The sequence below is a fragment of the Zalophus californianus genome, chromosome 5 (assembly GCF_009762305.2).
Source record: "Zalophus californianus isolate mZalCal1 chromosome 5, mZalCal1.pri.v2, whole genome shotgun sequence".
In the NCBI taxonomy this organism is placed as follows: domain Eukaryota; kingdom Metazoa; phylum Chordata; class Mammalia; order Carnivora; family Otariidae; genus Zalophus; species Zalophus californianus.
This window is the reverse complement of record NC_045599.1, coordinates 25,390,975-25,411,979: the sequence shown is the minus strand read 5'-3', so window position 1 is coordinate 25,411,979 and position 21,005 is coordinate 25,390,975. Positions and strand designations below refer to the sequence as shown.

Below are 21,005 nucleotides of genomic sequence, written 5' to 3'. Positions count from 1 at the left end.
GGGTTACTTTCACCTTTTGGCCAGTGTGAATAATGCTGCTTTGAACATGGGTGTTCAAATATCTCTTTGTGTCTCTGCTCTCAGTTCTTTTGGTATACACTTTAAAGTGGAATTGCAAATGGTAATTCTCATTTTTAACTTTTTGAGGAATTGACATACTGTTTTCCATAGCAGCTGCGCTATTTTACATTCCCAGTAACAATGACAATGCTTCCAATTTCTCTACATCCTTGCCAACACTTGTTATTTTCTGTGTGTTTTTTTAAATAATAGCCATCCTCATGGGTGTGAGATGGAATTTCATTGTGGTTTTGATTTGTATTTCCCTTATGGCTAATGATGTTGAGCATCTTTTCACATGCTTATCGGCCATTTATGTATCTTCTTTTAAGAGATGTCTGTTCAAGTCTATTGCCCTTTTTTAAAAAATTTTTTATTGTTATGTTAATCACCATACATTACATCATTAGTTTTGGATGTAGTGTTCCATGATTCATTGTTTGTGCATAACACCCAGTGCTCCACACAGAACGTGCCCTCTTTAATACCCATCACCAGGCTAAGCCATCCCCCCAACCCCTTCCCCTCTAGAACCCTCAGTTTGTTTTTCAGAGTCCATCGTCTCTCATGGTTGGTCTCCCCCTCCGATTTCACCCCCTTCATTCTTCCCCTCCTGCTATCTTCTTCTTCTTTTTTTTTTCTTAATATATATTGCATTATTTGTTTCAGAGGTACAGATCTGTGATTCAGCAGTCTTGCACAATTCACAGCACTTGCCATAGCACATACCCTCCCCAATGTCTATCACCCAGCCACCCCATCCCTCCCACCCCCCCACCACTCCAGCAACCCTCAGTTTGTTTCCTGAGATTAAGAATTCCTCATATCAGTGAGGTCATATGATACATGTCTTTCTCTGATTGACTTATTTCAGTCAGCATAACACCCTTCAGTTCCATCCACGTTGTTGCAAATGGCAAGATCTCATCCCTTTTGATGGCTGCATAATATTCCATCGTGTATATATACCACATCTTCTTTATTCATTCATCTGTCGATGGACATCTTGGCTTATTGCCCATTTTTTAATCAGCTTATTTATTTGTTGTTGAGTTGTAGGAGTTTTTTTTATATATTTTAGATTTTAACTCCTTATCAGATATATGGTTGGCAAATATTTTCTCCCATTCTGTGGGTTACCTTTTCATTCCGTTGATAGTATCCTTTGATGCACAAAAGCTTTAATTTTTATGCAGTCTAATTTATCTATTTTTTTCTTTTTCTGTGCTTTTGGTGTCATAGCTGAGAAATTGTTGCAAAATTCAATGTTACTAAATTTTCCCCCTCTGTTTTCTTCTAAGAGTCTTAAAATTCGGCTCTCATCCAACCAGAGTTCTTTTTAGGTTCAACTAAACAATAGGAATACAACTCACAAGCAGGGTAGAAACAGGTGTTCCTCTTCAGTGGGATCAGTCTTCACAGAAGTCCATGGAGCAGTTTACTTAGCAGTTTGGGTACAGCTCAGATACAACAAGATGAGATCCAGTATCTTTTGTAATTCCACATAGACATAGCTTCCAGAGTCCCCGCAAGAGACGTGCCAAATTACAAGAGTCAGGGAAATCCAAACTGTGGTGCTTTTTGTAGGGTTTATGTACATATAGTGCATTTATCATTTATTCATAGTGCAATTATAGTTCTTCCTAGTCCAGATGCAGTTTATCAATCAGACATCATTTTTACCATTAGCAATGCTGGCATTGTTACCTTTATCAGGTTCCTAGTGGAACAGAGCATGAGAATTAAGCAAAGATCAGTTTTTCTAGCTGGGTAAAAGGGTTCTTTATAGGTTTACTTATGCTGGCTATTTCATATAAATGGAATCATATAATATGTGACCTTTTGTGTCTGGCTTCTTTCACTTAACATAATGTTTTCTAAGTTCATCCATTTTATAACGTATACTTTCTTCCTTACTGATGGCTGAATAATATCCTATGGTAAGGATATACTACATTTTGTTTACTAATTTGTCAGTTTTGGGGCATTTGAAAGAATAATATTGCTATGAATGTTCATATACAAGTTTTTGTGTGAATATGCGTTTTCAGTTGTATTGGGTATACGCTTAGAAGAGGAAGTAGAATTGCTGAGTCACATGGTAACTATGTTTAACACTTTTTTTGTGGTGGGCTTTTTTAAAAACAGCTTTATTGAGCTATAATTAACATACCACACAATTTACCTATTTAGAGTGTGAAATTCAGTGTTCTTTAGTATATTCACAGGTATGTGTAATCATCACCACAGTTAATTTTATAGTCTTTTTATCACCTCAGAAAGAAACTCTGTACTTTTTCCCAAGAAAATGCTTCCAATGAGATAGTATTTCACCTTTAATTATGTAAAAATAATTGTTTCTGCCACATTTGACTTCTATAAGAGTAATATATTTTTTATAGATTGATTTGTCCTCAGTGCAGAGAGCATCTTTTGAAGAACTGTTTCCAAATGTCAGCAATTATGTTAATTCAAATGAAATTGTTCCTGTGTCAAATTTGCAAGAAAATTCTTCAAATGAGGTTAGTATTTTCCATTTTTTCTTCAATTACTAAAAGAAATTATTACTCTTCTATTAGGTACTTTGTATATGAGGTTCTTTAGGAAATCTGTAACTCATTTGAGGCTAACATCATCCACATGAGGAGGCAGCTATCAGTTACAATTCTAAATAAAGAATGTTAGGCTGCCATGGCCAGAACACTGCATTGTTAGGACTTGGTGCTATTAAACAACTAGAGGAAATAGTGTTAACCTGCTTTGATCTAAAACTCTGTTTGCATCTGTACAGATAAATTGTAGTCACCAATTTCATTGTGTTAAGATGAATACGTAGAAGTACTCTGCTCCATTAAAAAAAAGACATAAAAGTTCATAAAACTAAGAGCCATGGGGGTGGGAATAGAGCTAGAGTATGAGTAGAAAAAGAGAACAGAAAGTGGAATGGGGAGAAAGAAAGAGCCAGAAAGAAGGGGTGTGGGAGCAGACAGAGAGACAGAAGGACAAAGTGAGAGAAAGAGGCAGAGGAAAAAGACATAAAAAGGCAAACTAGAGGGACATGTAGTGGTTCACTGTAGCTAGACCTTTTCAGTGTGACTCTGGGATGAGGGTGGGAATCTATGGTGAGAGAAGGCTGGAGATGAGACTGTTAAGATAAACAAGGGCCAAGAATTCAAAGGGTCTTTTAATCCATATTAAGCAATTTGGATCTTTTTCCTGAGAGGAGCCAATAAAGGATTCTGAACAAGGGATGATGTCATATATCCTTCTGGCTCCAGAGGTGGAGAACAGATTATAAAAGGCTGAGACTAGAGATAGAAGGATAATTTCCTGGGAGAGAGAGAAAGAAAAGGTAGGGTAAGAGGCTGAAGGGAAGTAAAAATAGATTGAAATAAGGACTTGGAATGGAAGAAGTAGGGAAATATAAGACTATAGCATACTGTTGAGAGGCCAGGTGAAACTGGAAACTATTACCTCTCTTAAGAAGCATCTTTATTGAGGAATAATTGACATACAATAAACTGCACATATTTAAAGTGTATAATTTGAAAGTTTTCACATATGTATGCAACTGTAAAACCACCACCACAATCTAGATGGTGAAAATATCCACCAACCCAAAAGTTTCCTCCTCTTGTTTTATGATTTTTTTCCTTCCTGCCCCTGCCCCCCAAGCAACTACTGATCTAGTTACTGTAATTATAGATTGGTTTAAATTTTCTAGAGTTTTGGGGTCATTTAAGTGAGAGAGAGAGAATTTTTGGTCTGGCGTCTTTTACTCAGTATAATTATTTTGAGATTCATTCATGTTGTTGGGTGTATCAATAATTTGGTCCTTTTTACTGCTAAGTAGTATTCCATTTATGGTATACAAAAGTTTATCCTTTCACCCATTTATGGACATTTGGATCATTTAGCTACTAGGAACATTCGTGTACAAGTATTTGTATTGACAAAGATTCTCTCCTTCATCAAACTTTAATTAAGCTCTTCTGAGCCCTCTTCTCAACTAAGCCTTGTGTCCATCCTTGCTGAGTATAGTTTTAACAAGAATTTTCTCCCACCCTTGATATCTGGTCTCCCATCCTTGATCTGATCTGATCTGATCTGGCCTGCCTTTGGCACTCTGGCCTCTTAGGTCTAATTGGGTTCCTGGATCCAGTTTCAAAGTATGTGTGTAGGGGAGTTGCCCACACCCCGAACAAGCAATACTCCTGACATCAGCTGGGTGTCTTAGAATTCAACTCAATTTTGACACTATCTACCTGAAGATAGCATCAGATTCCACAGGTAAAGGGCTTAGTTCCACAAAACCACCCTCTACTTGAGATGCCACTTGCTCGTCTAGGTTGTTACCTGTGCTTCTGACCAACTGCCTATAAATCAGAGGTTCCCGTGACCCACTCCTTGGATTTTATTAATTTATTGGAGTAGCTTACAAGACCCAGAGAAACATTTTACTTACTAGATTACTGGTGTCTTATAAAAGAATATAACTCAGGAATAGCCACATGGAAGAGATGCATAGGGCAAGATATGGGGAAAGGACAAGGAGCTATACATACATCATACATCATACATACATACATACATACATGTATATTATGCAAATGAGGCTGGCGCTCCTCCTTGGGCAGAGATTTTCGTATTATAATGAGGTTAAGGTAACTGTCCGTCATTGCATGGGTCATTCCATAGTTTATCTGTGCAGGCATGAGTCAGGGGAGGTGGTGATGCTTAAACTGGTCTGGGGGTCTGGGCCACGGGAGCTCTTCCTTCAGGCGGTCGTTATTGCTTGAGGGGTAGTTTTGATTTCCATTACAGGATGCTATGCCCCTTGGGTCTTTGCCTAGGTTAAGAGATAAACTGGAAAAAAGGGCTTAAGGGAAAATGTGGGACAAAGTTTGGAGGCTACAAGCAGGTGAGCAGTAAAGGTCAGGTCTTGGAGTATAGCTGGTGACAGCTTCATTACGCAGGTATGGTTGATTAAATCATTGGCCATTGGCAACCAAGTAAACCTCTAGCTCCTCTCCCCTACCTGGAGGTTATGGGATGGGCCTGAAAGTTCCAATCTTCTAATCCAGGATTGATTCCCCTGACAACTAGCCTCCATCCTTAGGTGCATTCCAAAAGTTTTATCACATTAACAAAAACACCTTTATTGCTCTTATCACTTAGGAAATTCCAAAGGTTTTAGAAGCTCTGTGCTGGCAATGGAGATGAAAACCAAATATATATTTCTTATTAAAAAACTCAATATCAGTACACCTGTGTGGCTCAGTCAGTTGAGTGGCTGACTCTTTATTTCAGCTTGGGTCATGATCTCAGGGTCCTGAGATCAAGCCCTGCATTGGGCTCTCACTCAGCAGCGAGTCTGCTGGAGATTTTTCTCTTTCTCTCCCTCTGCCCCTCCCCTGGCTCATGCTCTCTCTCTCTTAAATAAAAATAGATGAATAAACCTTTTTTTTTTTTTTTTAAATCACGATGTCACAAGGTCAATTTAACAAGAATCTCTTTACACTTGATGTCTCTTCATAGTAATTTTTCAACAAATGATACCCTCATTCTGGTCATCAGCTGTACATCCCTAGCTGTATTTGCTGTATTTGGATTTGAGCCCAATTTCTCTCCTCTATTGCAATACCTTATTATAGTGTCTTTTTGTGTGTGTGTGAATAGAGAAAGGTTTATTTCTTTTTTTTTAATTTAAAATTCATTACCAACATATAGTACATCTTTTTTTTAAAAGTATGGTTGACATACAGTGTTACATTAGTTTCAGCTATACAACATAGTGAGTGAACCCTATTGCAATAATCTTGAATAAAATCTTAACTGTAATAGTAAGTATCAGAATAAGTTCTTCTTTAACTGTGTGGATATATATTTCCTTCCTCTTGGGTAAGTACTTAAGAAATTTCCAAACTGTTTTCCAAAGTGGTGGTATCATTTTCCATTTCCACCAACAATATTTGAGACTTGTAGTTTCTCTACATCTACATTTCATTTACATTTAGTTCTGTCAGTCTTTTAATCTTAACCTTTAGTTAAGTTAATCTTAACCTTTAGTATGGTCAGTCTTTTAATCTTAACCTTTCCAATTAGTATGAAGTGATATCTTACTCTGGTTTTAATTTGCATTTCCCTAATGACCAATAATGTTGATCACATTTTCATGTGCTTATTTGCCATCTATATATTTACTTTGGTGACATACCTGTTCATATCTTTTGCACATTAAAAAGATTGTTGATTTTCTTGTTGTAGAATTTTGAGAGTTCTTTATATATTCTTGATGCAAATCCTTTATCAGGTATATACTTTGAAAGATATTCTCCCAGTCCATACCTTGTCTTTTTATCCACTGCACTGTCTTTTTAAAAAATGAAAAAACAGACTTTTCTGTGTTATTTTATATATCATAAAATTCACCCATTTCAAGTTTACAATTCTGTAATTCTTTTTTTTTTTTTTTCTCATTCTATAAGGATTTATCATTCCCAAATCACAGTGAAAGAAACTTGGGTCATTTACCAATTTTGTTTTCTATTATGCGCCTTAGAGATACCTCACTAAAAACTGGTATCTGACATAACAGAATAACATTTGCAGAACGTAGTATTGTAGTGACAGTACTAAGGTTGATTGTTACAGGCATATTTAACTCTTTGAGTATTAAATGGTTACATCCTATTTATATAGAACATTGGTCCAATAATAAAAATAGAGAACAGCAGCTGGAAATTTATCTCATTCAATGTTCAAAGATAAAAGGGTTAACCATTCCTTCCATTATTTTCTGTAAATAAGTCCTTTTTTCATACTGAAATCTGATAGCAATTAGATTCTGATATTCTTCCAAGCTACTGTATGAAGAGGATGCTGAAGGCCATCACTACACAGCATACTGCAACGTAAGGACTCTTCCGTTCACCAATTCTGGCACACTTCCAAAATATACCCAACAATCCAGTTTTATTTCTGTCCAGGAGGCTGGGTGCCAAGGATCGGATATAAGCACAGGTACATATAAGCAGCAAGATTACAGTCAACAGACTCTGAAAATTGAAAATGGCAGACATAGTGAGGCCGGCGAAGCCCCAGCCACATCACCCTTCCGGGCTACAATTCTGTAATTCTTAGTAAATTTATGGAGTAGTGCAACAATTGCCTATGTCAGTTTTAGAACATTTTCCAAATCCTTCGCACTTATTTACGGTTAAGCCCTGTTCTCATGTCCAGCCCCAGGCAAATACTAATCTATTTTCTGTCTCTAGAGTAACGTTTTCTGGACATTTGTTATAAATGGAATCATAAAATCTGTAGTTTCTTGCAAAACAGTGTCACTTAAAGAACATACATTTTTAACTTTGAAGAAGTCCAAGTTGTCAATTTTTTGTTTATTTTTTTCATGGGTATGCCTTCATTGTCATATCTAAGAAATCTGCCTAACCCAGGGTCACAAAGATTTTCTCCTATGTTTTCTTCTAGACGTTTTAAAATTTTGCACTAATGCCTGTGAGTTAATTTTTTATTTATGGTGTGAGGTATGGATTCAAGTGTATTTATTTATTTCCATATAGACATTCAGTTATTCTAGCAACACTTGTTGAGAGGTTATTCTTTCTCCACTGTACTGCCTTTCCACCTTTGTTGAAAAATGGTTATCCTTGTATTTGTATGAGTTTCTGTAAGGTTTTACTGTTTATCTTTGTGCAAGTATCACACAGTATTGAATAATGAGGCACTATAATAATTCTTGAAATTAATTAGTGTTAGCCTCTAACTTTGTTCTTCTTTTTCAGTTGTTTTGGTTATTCTAGGTCCTTTGCATTTCTATGAATTTTAGAATCAGCTTGTTGATTTCTACCAAAAAAAAAAACTGATGAAATTTTGACTAGGATTGCATTGAACCCATAGATTAATTTGGCAATAATTGATATCATGACAATATTGAGTCTTCCAACCCAAGAACAAAGAATAGCTATCCATTTTTTGGCTCTTTAATTTCTCTCCAAATTATTCTGTAGTTTTCACTGTTTGGGTCATTATTCCTACTTTATGTCATTATATCCCTCCTGATGACAGTATTTCATATTCTTGATACTATTATAAGTGGTATTCTTAATTTCAATATCTATTAATTGCTAGCATATAGAAATACTTTGTGTGTGTGTGTGTGTGTGTGTGTTTGTGTGTGTGTATGTATGTGTGTATTGATCATTATATTAGTCTGTTCGGTTTGCCATAATAAAATATGATAGGCCGGGCAGCTTACACAACAGAAATTTATTTTCTCACAGTCCTGGAGGCTGGAAAGTCTAAGACCAAGGTGTTAACCTATTCAGCTCCCAGAAGGGCTTTCTTTTGACTTGTAGATGTCCACCTTCTTGCTATGACTTCACATGGCTTTTTCTCTCTTTGCATGAAGTATAAAAGTGCGCTGGTGTTTCTTCCTCCTCTTAAAAGGGCACCAGCACTTTCAGATTAGGACCTTGCCCTTATTAAGTCAGCTAACCTTTAATCACCCTCTCACAGAGTCTGTCTCTAAATACAAGTCTAATTGGGAATTAGGGATTCAACATATGAGTTTTGTGGGAACAGAAACATTCCATTCATAACAAGTATACTACAAACTTGCTAAACTTAATTATAATTTCTAGTAGTTCTCCCTATGCACCCCCCACAAGTTTCCATCATGCCATAGGCAACCGTGTTATCTGTGGAAAAAAAGTTTACTTCTTCCTTTTTTTTTTTAAGATTTTATTTATTTTGGTGGGGGGATGTGCAGTGGGAGAGGGAGGGAGAGAGAGAATCTCAAGCAGACTTTGAGCTTAACATGGAGCCTGATGCGGGACTCATTCTCATGACCCTGAGATCATGATTTGAGCCAAAATCAAGAGTTGAACCCTTAACCAACTGAGCCACCCAGGCACCCCTACCTCTTCCTTTTTAATCTGGTTGCCTTTTTTTTCCTTACCCAATTTCCCTGACTAGATTTTCCTGTGCAATGCTGAGAGAGTAGTGGGGAGAGCAGACCTCCTTGCCTTGTTTCTGTACTTTGAGGGAAAACATTCAGTAGTTAACCATTAAATATGATCTTAGCCATAAGTTTTTCTTAGGTTGAGGAGGTTCCCATCTATTCCTAATATGCTTGAGAGTTTTTATTAGGAATGGATGTTGGATTTTTGCCGAATGCACTTTTTGTAACTATTGAGATGGTAGTAGGACTTTTTTTTTCCAGTTTGTTAATATGATGAATTGATGATGGTAATGAATTGAATATACTGATTTATGTACTAATGTTAAATCAACTCTGCATCCCAGGATAAATCCCACTTAGTTATGGTGTACTTTTCTTTTTATGTATTGGTGTATTTGATTTGCTAAAAGTATTTTAGAATTTTTCCATCAATGTTTGTGAGGGTCTATAGTTTTATTTATTTTTTTTGATGTCTGTCTCTGAGTTTAGTGTGAGAGGAATGCTAGCCTCATAGAACAAGTTGGGAAGTACTCCTTCATCTTCAATTTTCTGGAAGAGAATTAGTATTATTTCTGCCTTAAATGTTTAATAAATTCACTAGTGAAGCCGTCTAGGCCTGGAGTTCTCTCTTTTGGAAGGAAATAAGCTACAGTTAAAAATCTCGTTAGGGCTATTCAGCTTACTTATTTCTTCTCAAGTGAACTTTGGTAGTTTGTGTATTTCAAGGAAGTTGTCCATTTTCTATAAGTTGTCAAATTTATTGTCAGATGTTATTTACAATATTCCCTTATTATCCTTTTAATATGTTGGTATCTGTAGTGATAAAGCCTTTCTTATTCCTGATATTGGTAATTTATGTCTTTTTTCTTTCCTCATTAATCTGGCTAGACGTTCGGTTTCACTGATTTTTCTCTATTCGTTTTTTCCCCCTTTTCTGGGGAAGATTTTATTTATTTATTTATTTATTTATTTATTTATTTATTTATTTATTGAGCACAAGCAGGGGTTGGGGCAGAGGGAGAGGGAAAGAGAGCATCTCAAGCAGACTCCATGCTGAGTACCTGTGGGGCTTGATCTCATGACTCTGTGATCATGACCTGATCTGAAATCAAGAGTCAGATGCTTAACCAACTGAGCTACCCAGGCTCCCTTTTCTATTGTTTTTCTATTTTCTATTTCATTGATTTCTGCTCTCATGTTATTTTCTTTTGTATGGTTACTTTGAGTTTAATTTGGTTTTCTTTTTTTACTTTCTTAAGGTGGAAGCTGAGTTCATTGATAGGAGACCTTTCTTCTTTTCTCTTTCTTCTTCTTTTCTCCTTCTTCTCTTCTTCTTCTTTTCTCTACAATACGTATTTAATGCTACAATTTTGCTTTGACTACTGCCTTAGCAGCATCCCACAAGTTTTTACATGCTGTATTTTCATTTTCATGAAGTTTAAATACTTTCCATTTTCCCAATTTATTTATTCTTTGATCAATGGCCTGTTTAGAAGTATGCAATTTCTTGTCCACATATTTGGAAAATTTTCAGAGATCTTTCTGTTATTAATTTCTAATATAATCCCGTTGTGGTCTAAGATTGTTCTGTGTATGCCTTGTCTGTATGCGTTTTTTGAGACATGCTTTGTAATCCATTTGGTTTATGTTGGTAAATATTCTGTGCACACTTGAGAATAATGCATATTTTCCTTTTTTTTAGTAGAATGGTCTACAGTATCAGTCACATCAGGTTGATTGATAGTAATGTTCAAGTCAATTATATCTTTGCTGATTTTTTGCCTATTTTGTCTATCAATTATTAAGAGGTATTAAAATATTGGACTGTGGTGGTGGGTTTGTCCATTCCTCCTTTCATTTCTTTTTTATTTCATTTTATTTATTTATTTGAGAGAGAGAGAAAGAGAGCATGACCTGGGGGAGGGGCAGAGGGAGAAGCAGGTTCCCAGCTGAGCTCGACATGGGGCTCGATCCTAGGACCCTGGGATCATGACCTGACCCAAAGGCAGACGCTTAACTGACTGAGCCACCCAGGCGCCCCTCTCTCATTTCATTTCTATCCTCTTTGTTTTATATATTTTGAAGCTCTGTTACTAGGTGTGTAAATAGTTAGGATTGTTTAGGATTGTTGTTTTCTTGATTAATTCACCCTTTTATCATTATGAAGGAACTTCTTTATTACTGGTAATATTCTTTGCACAGAAATCTACTTTTTCTGGTATTAATATAGCTACTCTAGCTTTCTTTTGACTGTTGTTAACATGGTATGTATTTTTGTATATTTTTACTTTTTTAAAAAAATGTGTTTTTTTAATTTTTAAAGAAGTTTTAGATTTGCGGCAAAATTGAGAGAGACCTGGAGAGATTTCTTATATCCCATTGCTTCAATACATGCATAGCCACCACCATTATCAACATCATCCACCAAGTGGCACTTTTTTTTTTTAACCAAGGATAAACCTGCATTGGCATATTATAATCACCCCACACAGTCCGTAATTTAACTTAGGGTCCACTCTTGGTGTTGTGCATTCTGTGGGTTTGGATAAAAGTTTATTGTTGTCAGTATTTTAGATATTGTCCATTCTAATAGGCCTGTGGTAGTATCTAATTGGTGTTTTAATTTGCATCTCCCTGATGAGGAAATATGATGTGGAGCATCCTTTAATATGCTTACTTGCCATCTGTATATCTTTGATGAGGTGTCTGGTAAGGTCTTTGGCCCATTTTTTAATTATGTTGTTTTCTTATTGTTGAGATTTAAGGAGTCCTTTGTAAGAGTTATGACCCCTTGGAGTATCCTGCCTGATAAGAGTGTCTTTGTACATCCTGATAGTTTATGCTAAATGTGATTTATGGTAAACACCTGTTTTTGATGCCTGAGGCTTTAGGCAAACTTTGTATCAGTTTGACCTCTAGGAGACTGGTCTGAGGCAAGGTTTACTGGGCTTCTCATGTTGGCAACACTTTGCACATGAGAAAACTAAATGTTATCCATGTGGTTCAACTAGGAGAGGACAACTGGAAGCTTATTATCCTGGATTGAGCTCTGTGTACTTTTTCTCCTGGACTCCACTTATGTACCTTTTCCCCTTGCTGATTTTAGTCTGTATCTTATTGTGTAATAAGCCTTGACTGTGAGTATACCAGCTTTTCTGAATCTTGTGAGTCCTTTTGGCAAATCATTGAGACCGAGGTGGTCTTGGGTACTGAATTATCTTTTTTTTCTGGATATTTTTAAGTTCTTATTTGTGGGTGTACTGTAATTTCACTGGAGTGTATACCTAAAGAGATTAATATTTTACTTGCTGTTGGCTTTTTGTTCTTTATTTTTTATTTTTATTTATTTATTTATTTTTAAGATTTTATTTGTTTTTGAGAGAGAGGGGGAGAGATAGTGAGCACGAGCAGGGGAGAGGGACAGAGGGAGCCTGATGCGGAGCTCAATCCCAGGACCCTGGGATCATGACCTCAGCTGAAGGCAGACATTTAACCGACTGAGCCACCCAGACACCCCTATTCTTTATTTTTTAAAGATTTATTTATTTATTTTGGAGAGAGAGCAAGTGCAGGGGGAGGGGTAGAGGGAGAGAGAGAGAGAGAGAAACAAACTCCCCACTGAACGCAGAACCAAAAGTGGGGCTTGATCTCAAGACCCTGAGATCATGACCAGAGCCAAAAATCAAGAGTGGGACATTTAACTGATTGAGCCACCCAGACACCCCTGTTGGTTTTTTATTCTAATGTTGTTTGGGACATTGGCTTCCTGAATGTTTGCACTCATGTTTCTCATCAGTTTGGGAAATATCTCTCTGGGATGATAATTGGCATATGTTAGGCATCTTTCTATCCTCTCTATCTTTCAGACTCTCTTTAATATTTTTCATTTATTTGTTGTATTCTGGGTAATTTCATCAGTAATTCTTTAGTTGTGTCCACTTTTCTGCTTAAGGCTTCCAATGAACTTTGTATTTCAGCAATTTTATTTTTCATTTCAAGTTGTTTGTTCTAGTTGTTTCTTTTTCACATCTGTTTTTCACTCCAGATAGTCTCTTGTTGCTTGCTCATCCATGAGATTTCAATTGTTAATTCTTTAATCATTTCATACATTGTTATTCTATTCTGATTTGGCAGTTCTGATATCTGATGTCCTGGGAGCTTAACTCCCCTCTCTGATATTCCTGTATAGTTTTACACATGGTAGCTTGATTTCTCATGAGTTTGGTACTTCCTTTATTGTTGTTATAATAAAATCAGAGGATGAGGTGAAATGTATTTTGTTCATTATTTCTGCTTGTAACTGTTCTGAGCTGAATCTTGAAGAACAACTCTGATTCTGACCCTGATCATTTATTTCCTTACTCTTACTTGATAAGAATTCTATTTGCCTAAAATGGGCATTCCATCCTCCTAAGAGGATATGTATCTGTTTCTACTACAACGGCTATAGCTAGGGTCGGGTATCACTCCGGGACCACTTTTGCCCCCTAAAGGATTTTGGCTTAGTATCAGAATCTCATGTTGAGAATTCCCTTCTTCCTGCTGACCCATTTACAACATCTCTGTCTGAGCCAGTCACTGTGCCCAGGGGCATAGCATATAGTGATTGGCTGGGCTGGGTTTTAGGGCCTCTTGGTGCTCAGAAGTATTATCAGCTCCACCTGAGCCATAAGAAAGGGGTGTGTGCAGGCTGGGAGAATGAGTAGATTCTCCCAAGAAAATTCTGGTACTATTCAGTACCAGAAGAATAGAAATGATGCTGGGCAGAAAAATATCAGATGCCTACCACAGAGGATGATAGGAATTTTGAAGTAGAAGTTATTTCTATACAGGCTTTACTTACAGTGGGAGGAGCCCTTGGTAAATACGTATGTCTATTTCTGAGTTCTAAGAAACAAGCTATGTCACTTTTGGAAGATACAGTATTTCTTTATTCTAGAGTCTGTCTGTTTGGCAGTTCTCAAAATTCATTGAGTTGGGAAACCAAGGAAATCTAGTATATGGCTCAGAATTAAAATAAATTTGTGTTTTAATTCGGTAAATCTTGTAAACTTGCTCTTGCACTTTGGAATGCTTGAATCTCAACTCTATCATTATTCTCTCTCTGTCCTTAAATAAGGTATCCAAATTCTCTGAACCTAAGTTTCCTCACTTTACAAGTGGGGATGATATAATTTTCCCTGTCTCGTTCTTGTGCGTATTAAATAAGCAAATGTTTAAAAACCATTTCATGAGGGCGCCTGGGTGGCTCAGTTGGTTAAACGACTGCCTTTGGCTCAGGTCATGATCCTGGAGTCCCTGGATTGAGTCCTGCATCAGGCTCCCTGCTCAGCGAGGAGCCTGCTTCTCCCTCTGACCCTCCCCCCTCTCATGTACTCTCTCTCTCTCTCTTTCATTCTCACTCTCTCAAATAAATAAATAAATCTTTAAACAAAAAAAAACATTTCATGGGCGCCTGGGTGGCTCAGTTGGTTAAGTGACTGCCTTTGGCTCAGGTCATGATCCTGGAGTCCCGGGATCGGGTCCCGCATCTGGCTCCCTGCTCAGCAGAGAGTCTGCTTCTCCCTTTGACCCTTTCCCCTCTCATGCTCTATCTCATTCTCTCTCTCAGATAAATAAATAAAATCTTTTAAAAAAAGCCATTTTATTAGTGTCTGGAGTGGAGTAAGCATTTCATAAATGCTTTCTGTCATTAATATGTATGAAATATGGATATTGAAATGATTTGCCTTTGAAATAAAACAGCATACAAATACAGTACCTGGAAGAATTATGCACTATTTTTTTTCTTTTTCAGGTTCCTTCAAATACATCAGAAATATGTTGTATTATTAGAGCAACACCAAGAACTAGACAAAAGAAAAGTAAAGGTGTTATTGTAAAGAAGAAGAAATATTCCCCACCTAAAGATATTCCTCAAGGTACTATAATGTGAATGCACAGCTTATTTTTTGGATGATATAAAACATTTTTTCATTGTAAATTCCTTATGCACACAGGAAGTCCACTTACAAATTGTATTCTAGGAGTTCTTGTACAAAGTGAAAACGATAGAACCTGAGTAAAATAGTTTTTTGAATGTCAGATATTTAATCTTTTGAAAAATTAGCTTATGCCATTGATCTAAATGTATTTATCTAGGATACATTTTCTTATAACTATTTGAAATTTAGTGTTGGGTTTCACTTTTAGTAGCATTCTTTGTTAAAATATTTTTTATATATTTTTGCATTCACTTATTGTTGGTTGAGCATTTCCTCTGTGAAAGGCACTGAGCCAAATACTATATCTCATTTATTTCTCATGATGACTTTATAATCCTCATTTTATATGTGAAGAATCTGGGGCTTTAAGTAGTATGCAATTTGTTTAAGGTTGTACTGCTGGTAGTAGAGAGGAATTCCATCTTTCAAGGCTTTTAAACTCCAAGTTTAGGTTTTTCTGTTCTCCTGACTGTATATCAGACAGAATGTCTGATTAGTCATTGGAGCCTGGGAACCTTTTATTAGTAAGCAGGCAGTGAAGCAATTGAAATTTAATAGATTATGTACAACTTCAATCCAACTAAACTATCTACTTTTGATCCTTGTCCCCATTTCTGACACAGAGCCTATGCCGAGCACTCCCTAAGTCCACAGAGGTTTTTCTCTTTTTTCCTAAGTTCCTTAAATACTTAATTCAGTGCTACTCATTTGACACTTACTAATATATTACTACCTCACATAATTCACAATGCTGACTTTTCATATTCTTCAGATTAGGAAGTTTTCAGACAGTGACCACATAATAGACTTTTTTCTATCTCTATCTCTGATGACATTAGCATGGTAGTAGGGAATAGTAGATGCCATATCAGGCTTTTCCCAAAATAGAACCAGTGGGATATATGTACACACATTTACATATACATAACATATACATATACAGAGAATTATTTCAAGGACTTGACTTAGGCAGCTGTAGAGTCTGGCTGAAAACTGTAGGGCAGGCTGGAAACTCTTGAGCAGGAGTTGATGATGCAGTCTTTAGGAGGAATTTCTTTTTTCTCTGAGAAACCTCAGTTTTGTTCTTAAGGCCTTTTAACTGATTGGATGAGGTCTACCTACATTATCAAGGATAATCTCATTACTTAAAGTCTATTATTATAGATGTTAACCTTATCTACAACCTTACCTTCACAGCAACACCAAAATTAGTATTTGATTTAATTGATTAATATAGCCTAACCAAGGTGACACAACTAACCATCACAGCCTATTTCATGTCAACTATGTATTCATACACACGTCCTTAAACCATAATTAATACGTAAATAAAGAAAGTAACAAAGTTATACTTCTGCCTAACATAATGCAGCTGTCCTACATACAACTGAAATTGTGCTAACTCCTTCCCCAGAAGAGGATGCAAAATCCTTGGATGGTGCTTACTCCTCTTCTTGATATCCTGTTATGATAGAGAGTTAACTATTAATACATTTTATGTTAGTTGATACAGGAATAAGAGAGGGAAGAAAACAAAGATATTTGCTTAAACTAGTTAGGTGGACATAACTGGTATTTATAACTACCTTCCTCCATTTCATATTTCCTCTTCCCTCAGCAAGCATCTCAGCTGGTCATAGTTCTTAAGCTAGTGGGGTAATATCAACCTCATTTCAGTAAGGTCTAGGCCATTAGTTCTCCTTGGGCTGGGTTGTTGTACTTTTCCATTGACCCTAATCTCAGGGCGTAATAATAATAAAAGATGCCCTAAGGAATATCCTGTATTCTAGACATACCCTTCCTTGCCTCCATTGCAGAGGAAATTTCACTTGAGTGGTCAGGATCAGTCACCCTGGCCCGCAGAGTAATTCCCTTTTTTGCTTGTTGATTCAGAGGCCTGAGGAGCCCAAAGCAGCCAGGTCGCAGTCTTAGCTTCAAGTTCATTGGAATCATTGCTGTGTCTCTTGGTTGGAAACAGCCCTCCCTTTGGAACTAAGACCTCTAGGCTAGCAGAGCATGGCCTGTCATGGGAACAGGAAGCAAAAAATTTTCCTAGTAGATTACTAGGGATAATATTGAGTGATCTCATTTCCATCTCCATTTCTTGATTCCTGGACCTGTGAATCCTGGCTGTGGGAGAAATAGCACCACATATTGAATGCTGATTCAGAGCATATACAACATTCTGAAGAACCTTGTGTCAGCCCAAGGTATTGCTGCCTAAAGGGTGCTTTAACTGAGTCTTCAAAAGGCCATTCTACTATTCTGTCAAGTCAGCTGCTTCAGATGGTGGGGAACATGGAAAGACCAGTGAATTCCATGAGCTTGGGACTTTTGCCACTTTCTTTTGCTGTGAAGTGAGTTCTTTGATCAGAAGAAATGCTATGTGGGATACCATGATGGTGGATAAAGTATTTTCTAAGTTGTTGGATGGTTGTTTTGGTAGAAGCATTGCATGCAAGACAGGCAAATCCATATGCAGAATAAGTGTCTATTCCAGTAAGAATAAAAGGCTGTCCCTTCCATGATGGAACTTGTTCAAGGTAATCAACCTGCCACCTGGTAGCTGGCTGATCACTCCAGGAAATGGTGCCATAGTGGGGATTTGGTGTTGGTCTCTGCTGCTAACAAATTGAATATTCAGGCGCCTGGGTGGCTCAGTTGGTTAAGCGACTGCCTTCGGCTCAGGTCATGATCCTAGAGTCCTGGGATCAAGTCCCACATCAGGCTCCCTGCTCAGCAGGGAGTCTGCTTCTCCCTCTGACCCTCTTCCCTCTTGTGCTCTCTACCTCTCATTCTCTCTCTCAAATAAATAAATAAAATCTTAAAAAAAATTGAATACTCATCAGTGGCTATAGCCAGGTTGACTTTAGTGAATTGCTGAGCCCATGCATAACCACCATCCCTGCCAACATGGTCACTTCGTTCGTTAGCTTATTGGGTGATGGCAGAAGTGGCTGGAGAAAGAGGCTAACTGTTATCCACAGAATGGGTCATCTTATCTACTTGATTATTAAAGTCTTTGTCTGCTGAGATCACCCTTTGGTGAGTATTTCAGGGGACGCAGATACCTTCATATATTTTTGCCCATTCAGAGTGGTCTGTCCAAATACTTCTTCACTCTTATCTCCTTGTCATCAATTTTCCAGTCATGTACCTTCTATGTCCCTAACCATCCAGCCAAACTATTGGCCACAGTCCGTGAATCAGTATATAACCACATATCTGGCCACTTCTCCTTCCAACAGAGTAAACGGTGAGATGTTTCTTTTGAAGTTCTACCCACTGGGGAGATATACCTTCGCCAATTTCCTTCAGGGATGTCACAGAAAGGAGCTGTAGGTCCTGTAGCTGCCCCTTTCAGGTGTTGCCTGCATATCATGTAGAACCATCTGTGAACCAAAGCTGAGGTTTTTTTTCCCCTCAATCAGCTGATTGTGGAGGACTCCCTATAATGCCAAAAGTGCAGGCTGGGAGAGAGAAGATAGTGTAGCAGCAGTACGGACCATGGGCATTTGAAACACATCCTCATCTAACCTACTTGTGCCTTTGGGGCTCTAGCTCAATTTTATATATACCATTTCTATTTGACAATGCAGTGCTGTTCTGCACAGCCAACTTTGTGGCTTGGTGCATCAGACTATGTATAATTCATGGTTGGCAGCTCAGGTCTCATTGTAACTTGGTGTACCATGGTTAAATATTCAGTCTCTACAAAGGCCCAGTAGCAGACCAAAAACTGTTTCTCAAAAAGAGTAGTTATTCACAGAAGATGCTAAAGATTTGCTCCAAAATCCTAAGGACCTGTGCTGTGATTCACCTACAGGATCCAAACAACATGTATATCTCTCAGTGACACTTCAAGTACCATTTGATCTGCTAGATATTATGGTACAAGTGGCAGAGCATCTTGCATAGTAGACTGGACCTGTTGTAGAACCTTTTCTTACTCTGAGGCTCCCTCAAAACTGGTAGCCTTTAGGCACTGAGTAAATGGGTTGGAGTAGTACACTGAAATGAGTCATATGTTGACTCCTAAATCTAAAAAGGCTCACTAGGCATTGTGCCTCCTTTTTGGTTGTAGGAGGAGCCTGATGCAACAACTTATTCTTTACTTTAGGAGGTATAACTCTCATATCACTGGGCCCCTAGAAATTTCACTGAGGTGGAAAGAGACCCAACAATTCCATTTCCCTGGACCATGGAGACCCAGCAATTCCCCTTCCAATAGTATATCCAACTGTAATGTGTACATATGTTCATCAAAAGATGTTTGCTAGAATGTTCATAGCAGCACTTGGATAATAGCCCCTAACAGGAAATAATCCAAATGGCCATCAACAGTAGAATGGATTAATAAACTCTGGCACATTCATTCATTGGAATGCTATATAGCAGTGAGAATCAACAATGCAGAGTTACATACAACAGTATTGATAAATCTCACATAAGGAGTCAGACACAATAGAGTACATTTAATGTTACTTATATTTAGTACAAAGCTAGGCAAAACTAAACTATGATGAAAATCACCATAGTGGATGTACTAGTTAGGAAGGGGCTATTAACTAGAAAGCATTATGAGATGAAGTTCTAGGGTGCTAGTAGTGTTCCATTTCATTATCTGAATGCTGGTTACATGGGTATGGTAAGTCTGTGAAAACCCATCAAGCTTTACAGTACATATATGCATACTTTTCTGTGTGTATGCTATATTTCAATAAAAAGTTATAGAAAAACTTCTCTTAATTTGATCTTTATGGCAAGTCATATTAATTTATGACATGAGGTAATGTCACAGCTCTGGGTTTAAGTATGCAGCAAATCAAAACTAAATGTGTCTGGGAAGTTCTTCTGAGTGTTTAGACTGAAATTTTTAGTTTAATTCAGAGAGACCCCTTGATGTATGTTGAACCAATTATGCCACTCCTGGCTTCTTTCTAGGTTCTCACCTCATTTGGCAGCCTCTTCATTTAAGTAATTCCCCCTTCAACTTCTGGCCTCTTGTCTCTGCCTTTCCTTTAGTAAAAATAGCAAAGCCCTAAGCTAAATAGTGATCGCATTATTTTAAACATGTAACAGCCTATTTTTAGTCCTGGCATTTAATATTTAGCTAGTTTGCCAGTTATCTAATCAGTACTATAGGATGAAGCTCACTTTTGATGGTCTAGGACCCCTGTTCATTATGATACTTGTTCATTAATAATGCTGATTAGAGAAAAAAATGTGGTGAAAGTGAACCACTAGAGGAGTCCAAAAGAGATGTGATAGAGGAGGTGGTGTGCGTAAGTAGAAGTTTGAGAATGGTGACACCCTGATGAAAGAGACCTTAGAAGACATCCAGTCCAAGGTTTCTCAGTGTGTGGTCCTCTAACCACCTACACCAGAAATACTGTAGAGCTGGCAAATTATATTCTCTAGAGATACGGCACAGGGATCTGCAATTTGAAGAACTCTCAAAGGCATTCCAATAAGCACTAACATTTGAGAGCCATTTAATGATCGTCTATTTTGTTCATTTTACATATAATAAAAATGACCTAGCCAGATCAATAAGTGACTTGTCTGAATTCACACAGCTAATTAGTGGTAGAATCAGAGTTAGAACTTAGCTTTCTTGATTTGCAATAGTTTGACTGGGTAACTGTCAAATAAGGCATGGGGGCGGGGAGTAGAGTAGGTAGGGCTCTGAGTTTCTCAGCTCCTCCATACAGAGCAGTTTTGCTTCTCTTTGTTTTATATATTGGACTCCTGTATTCTATTTAAAGAGTTTTTTTTTTTTTTTTTGTCAAGAAGAGGCTTGGAAAATCATTTCTGTGTACTTCGTACAATTATAGCAATAGATATCTAATACACTATTACTTTAATTTGGCCAACAAGCATGTATTACACACTGCAATATTAGCTGGGGATGAGTACAGCCTTAGCCCTCCAGGGCTTACAGACTGGTGGTGAGACAGATCTCACAGTCTTCTCTG

At 37.4% G+C, this 21,005-nt stretch overlaps 2 protein-coding genes across 3 annotated transcripts in view; one reads left to right on the top strand and one right to left on the bottom strand.

Moving 5' to 3' along the window:
- Positions 1-21,005, top strand: part of MEIKIN (meiotic kinetochore factor) — an 83,325-nt gene that overhangs the window by 58,792 nt on the left and 3,528 nt on the right. For both annotated transcript variants that reach the window (XM_027604365.1, XM_027604364.1), the window contains 2 exons: positions 2,463-2,582; positions 14,841-14,964. In XM_027604365.1, coding sequence (XP_027460166.1) covers positions 2,463-2,582; positions 14,841-14,964 — 244 coding nt within the window. The remainder of the gene's footprint in view (positions 1-2,462; positions 2,583-14,840; positions 14,965-21,005) is intronic.
- LOC113928434 (protein kish-A) lies at positions 6,537-7,177 on the bottom strand. The gene has a single exon (XM_027604366.2). It carries the CDS (start codon positions 7,140-7,142, stop codon positions 6,924-6,926), a length of 219 nt encoding a protein of 72 aa, XP_027460167.1. The 5' UTR covers positions 7,143-7,177; the 3' UTR covers positions 6,537-6,923.

What these genes read in the sequence shown, in the direction of transcription:
- LOC113928434 (XM_027604366.2), bottom strand. Translation starts at nt 7,142, where the DNA reads ATGTCTGCCATTTTCAATTTTCAGAGTCTGTTGACTGTAATCTTGCTG.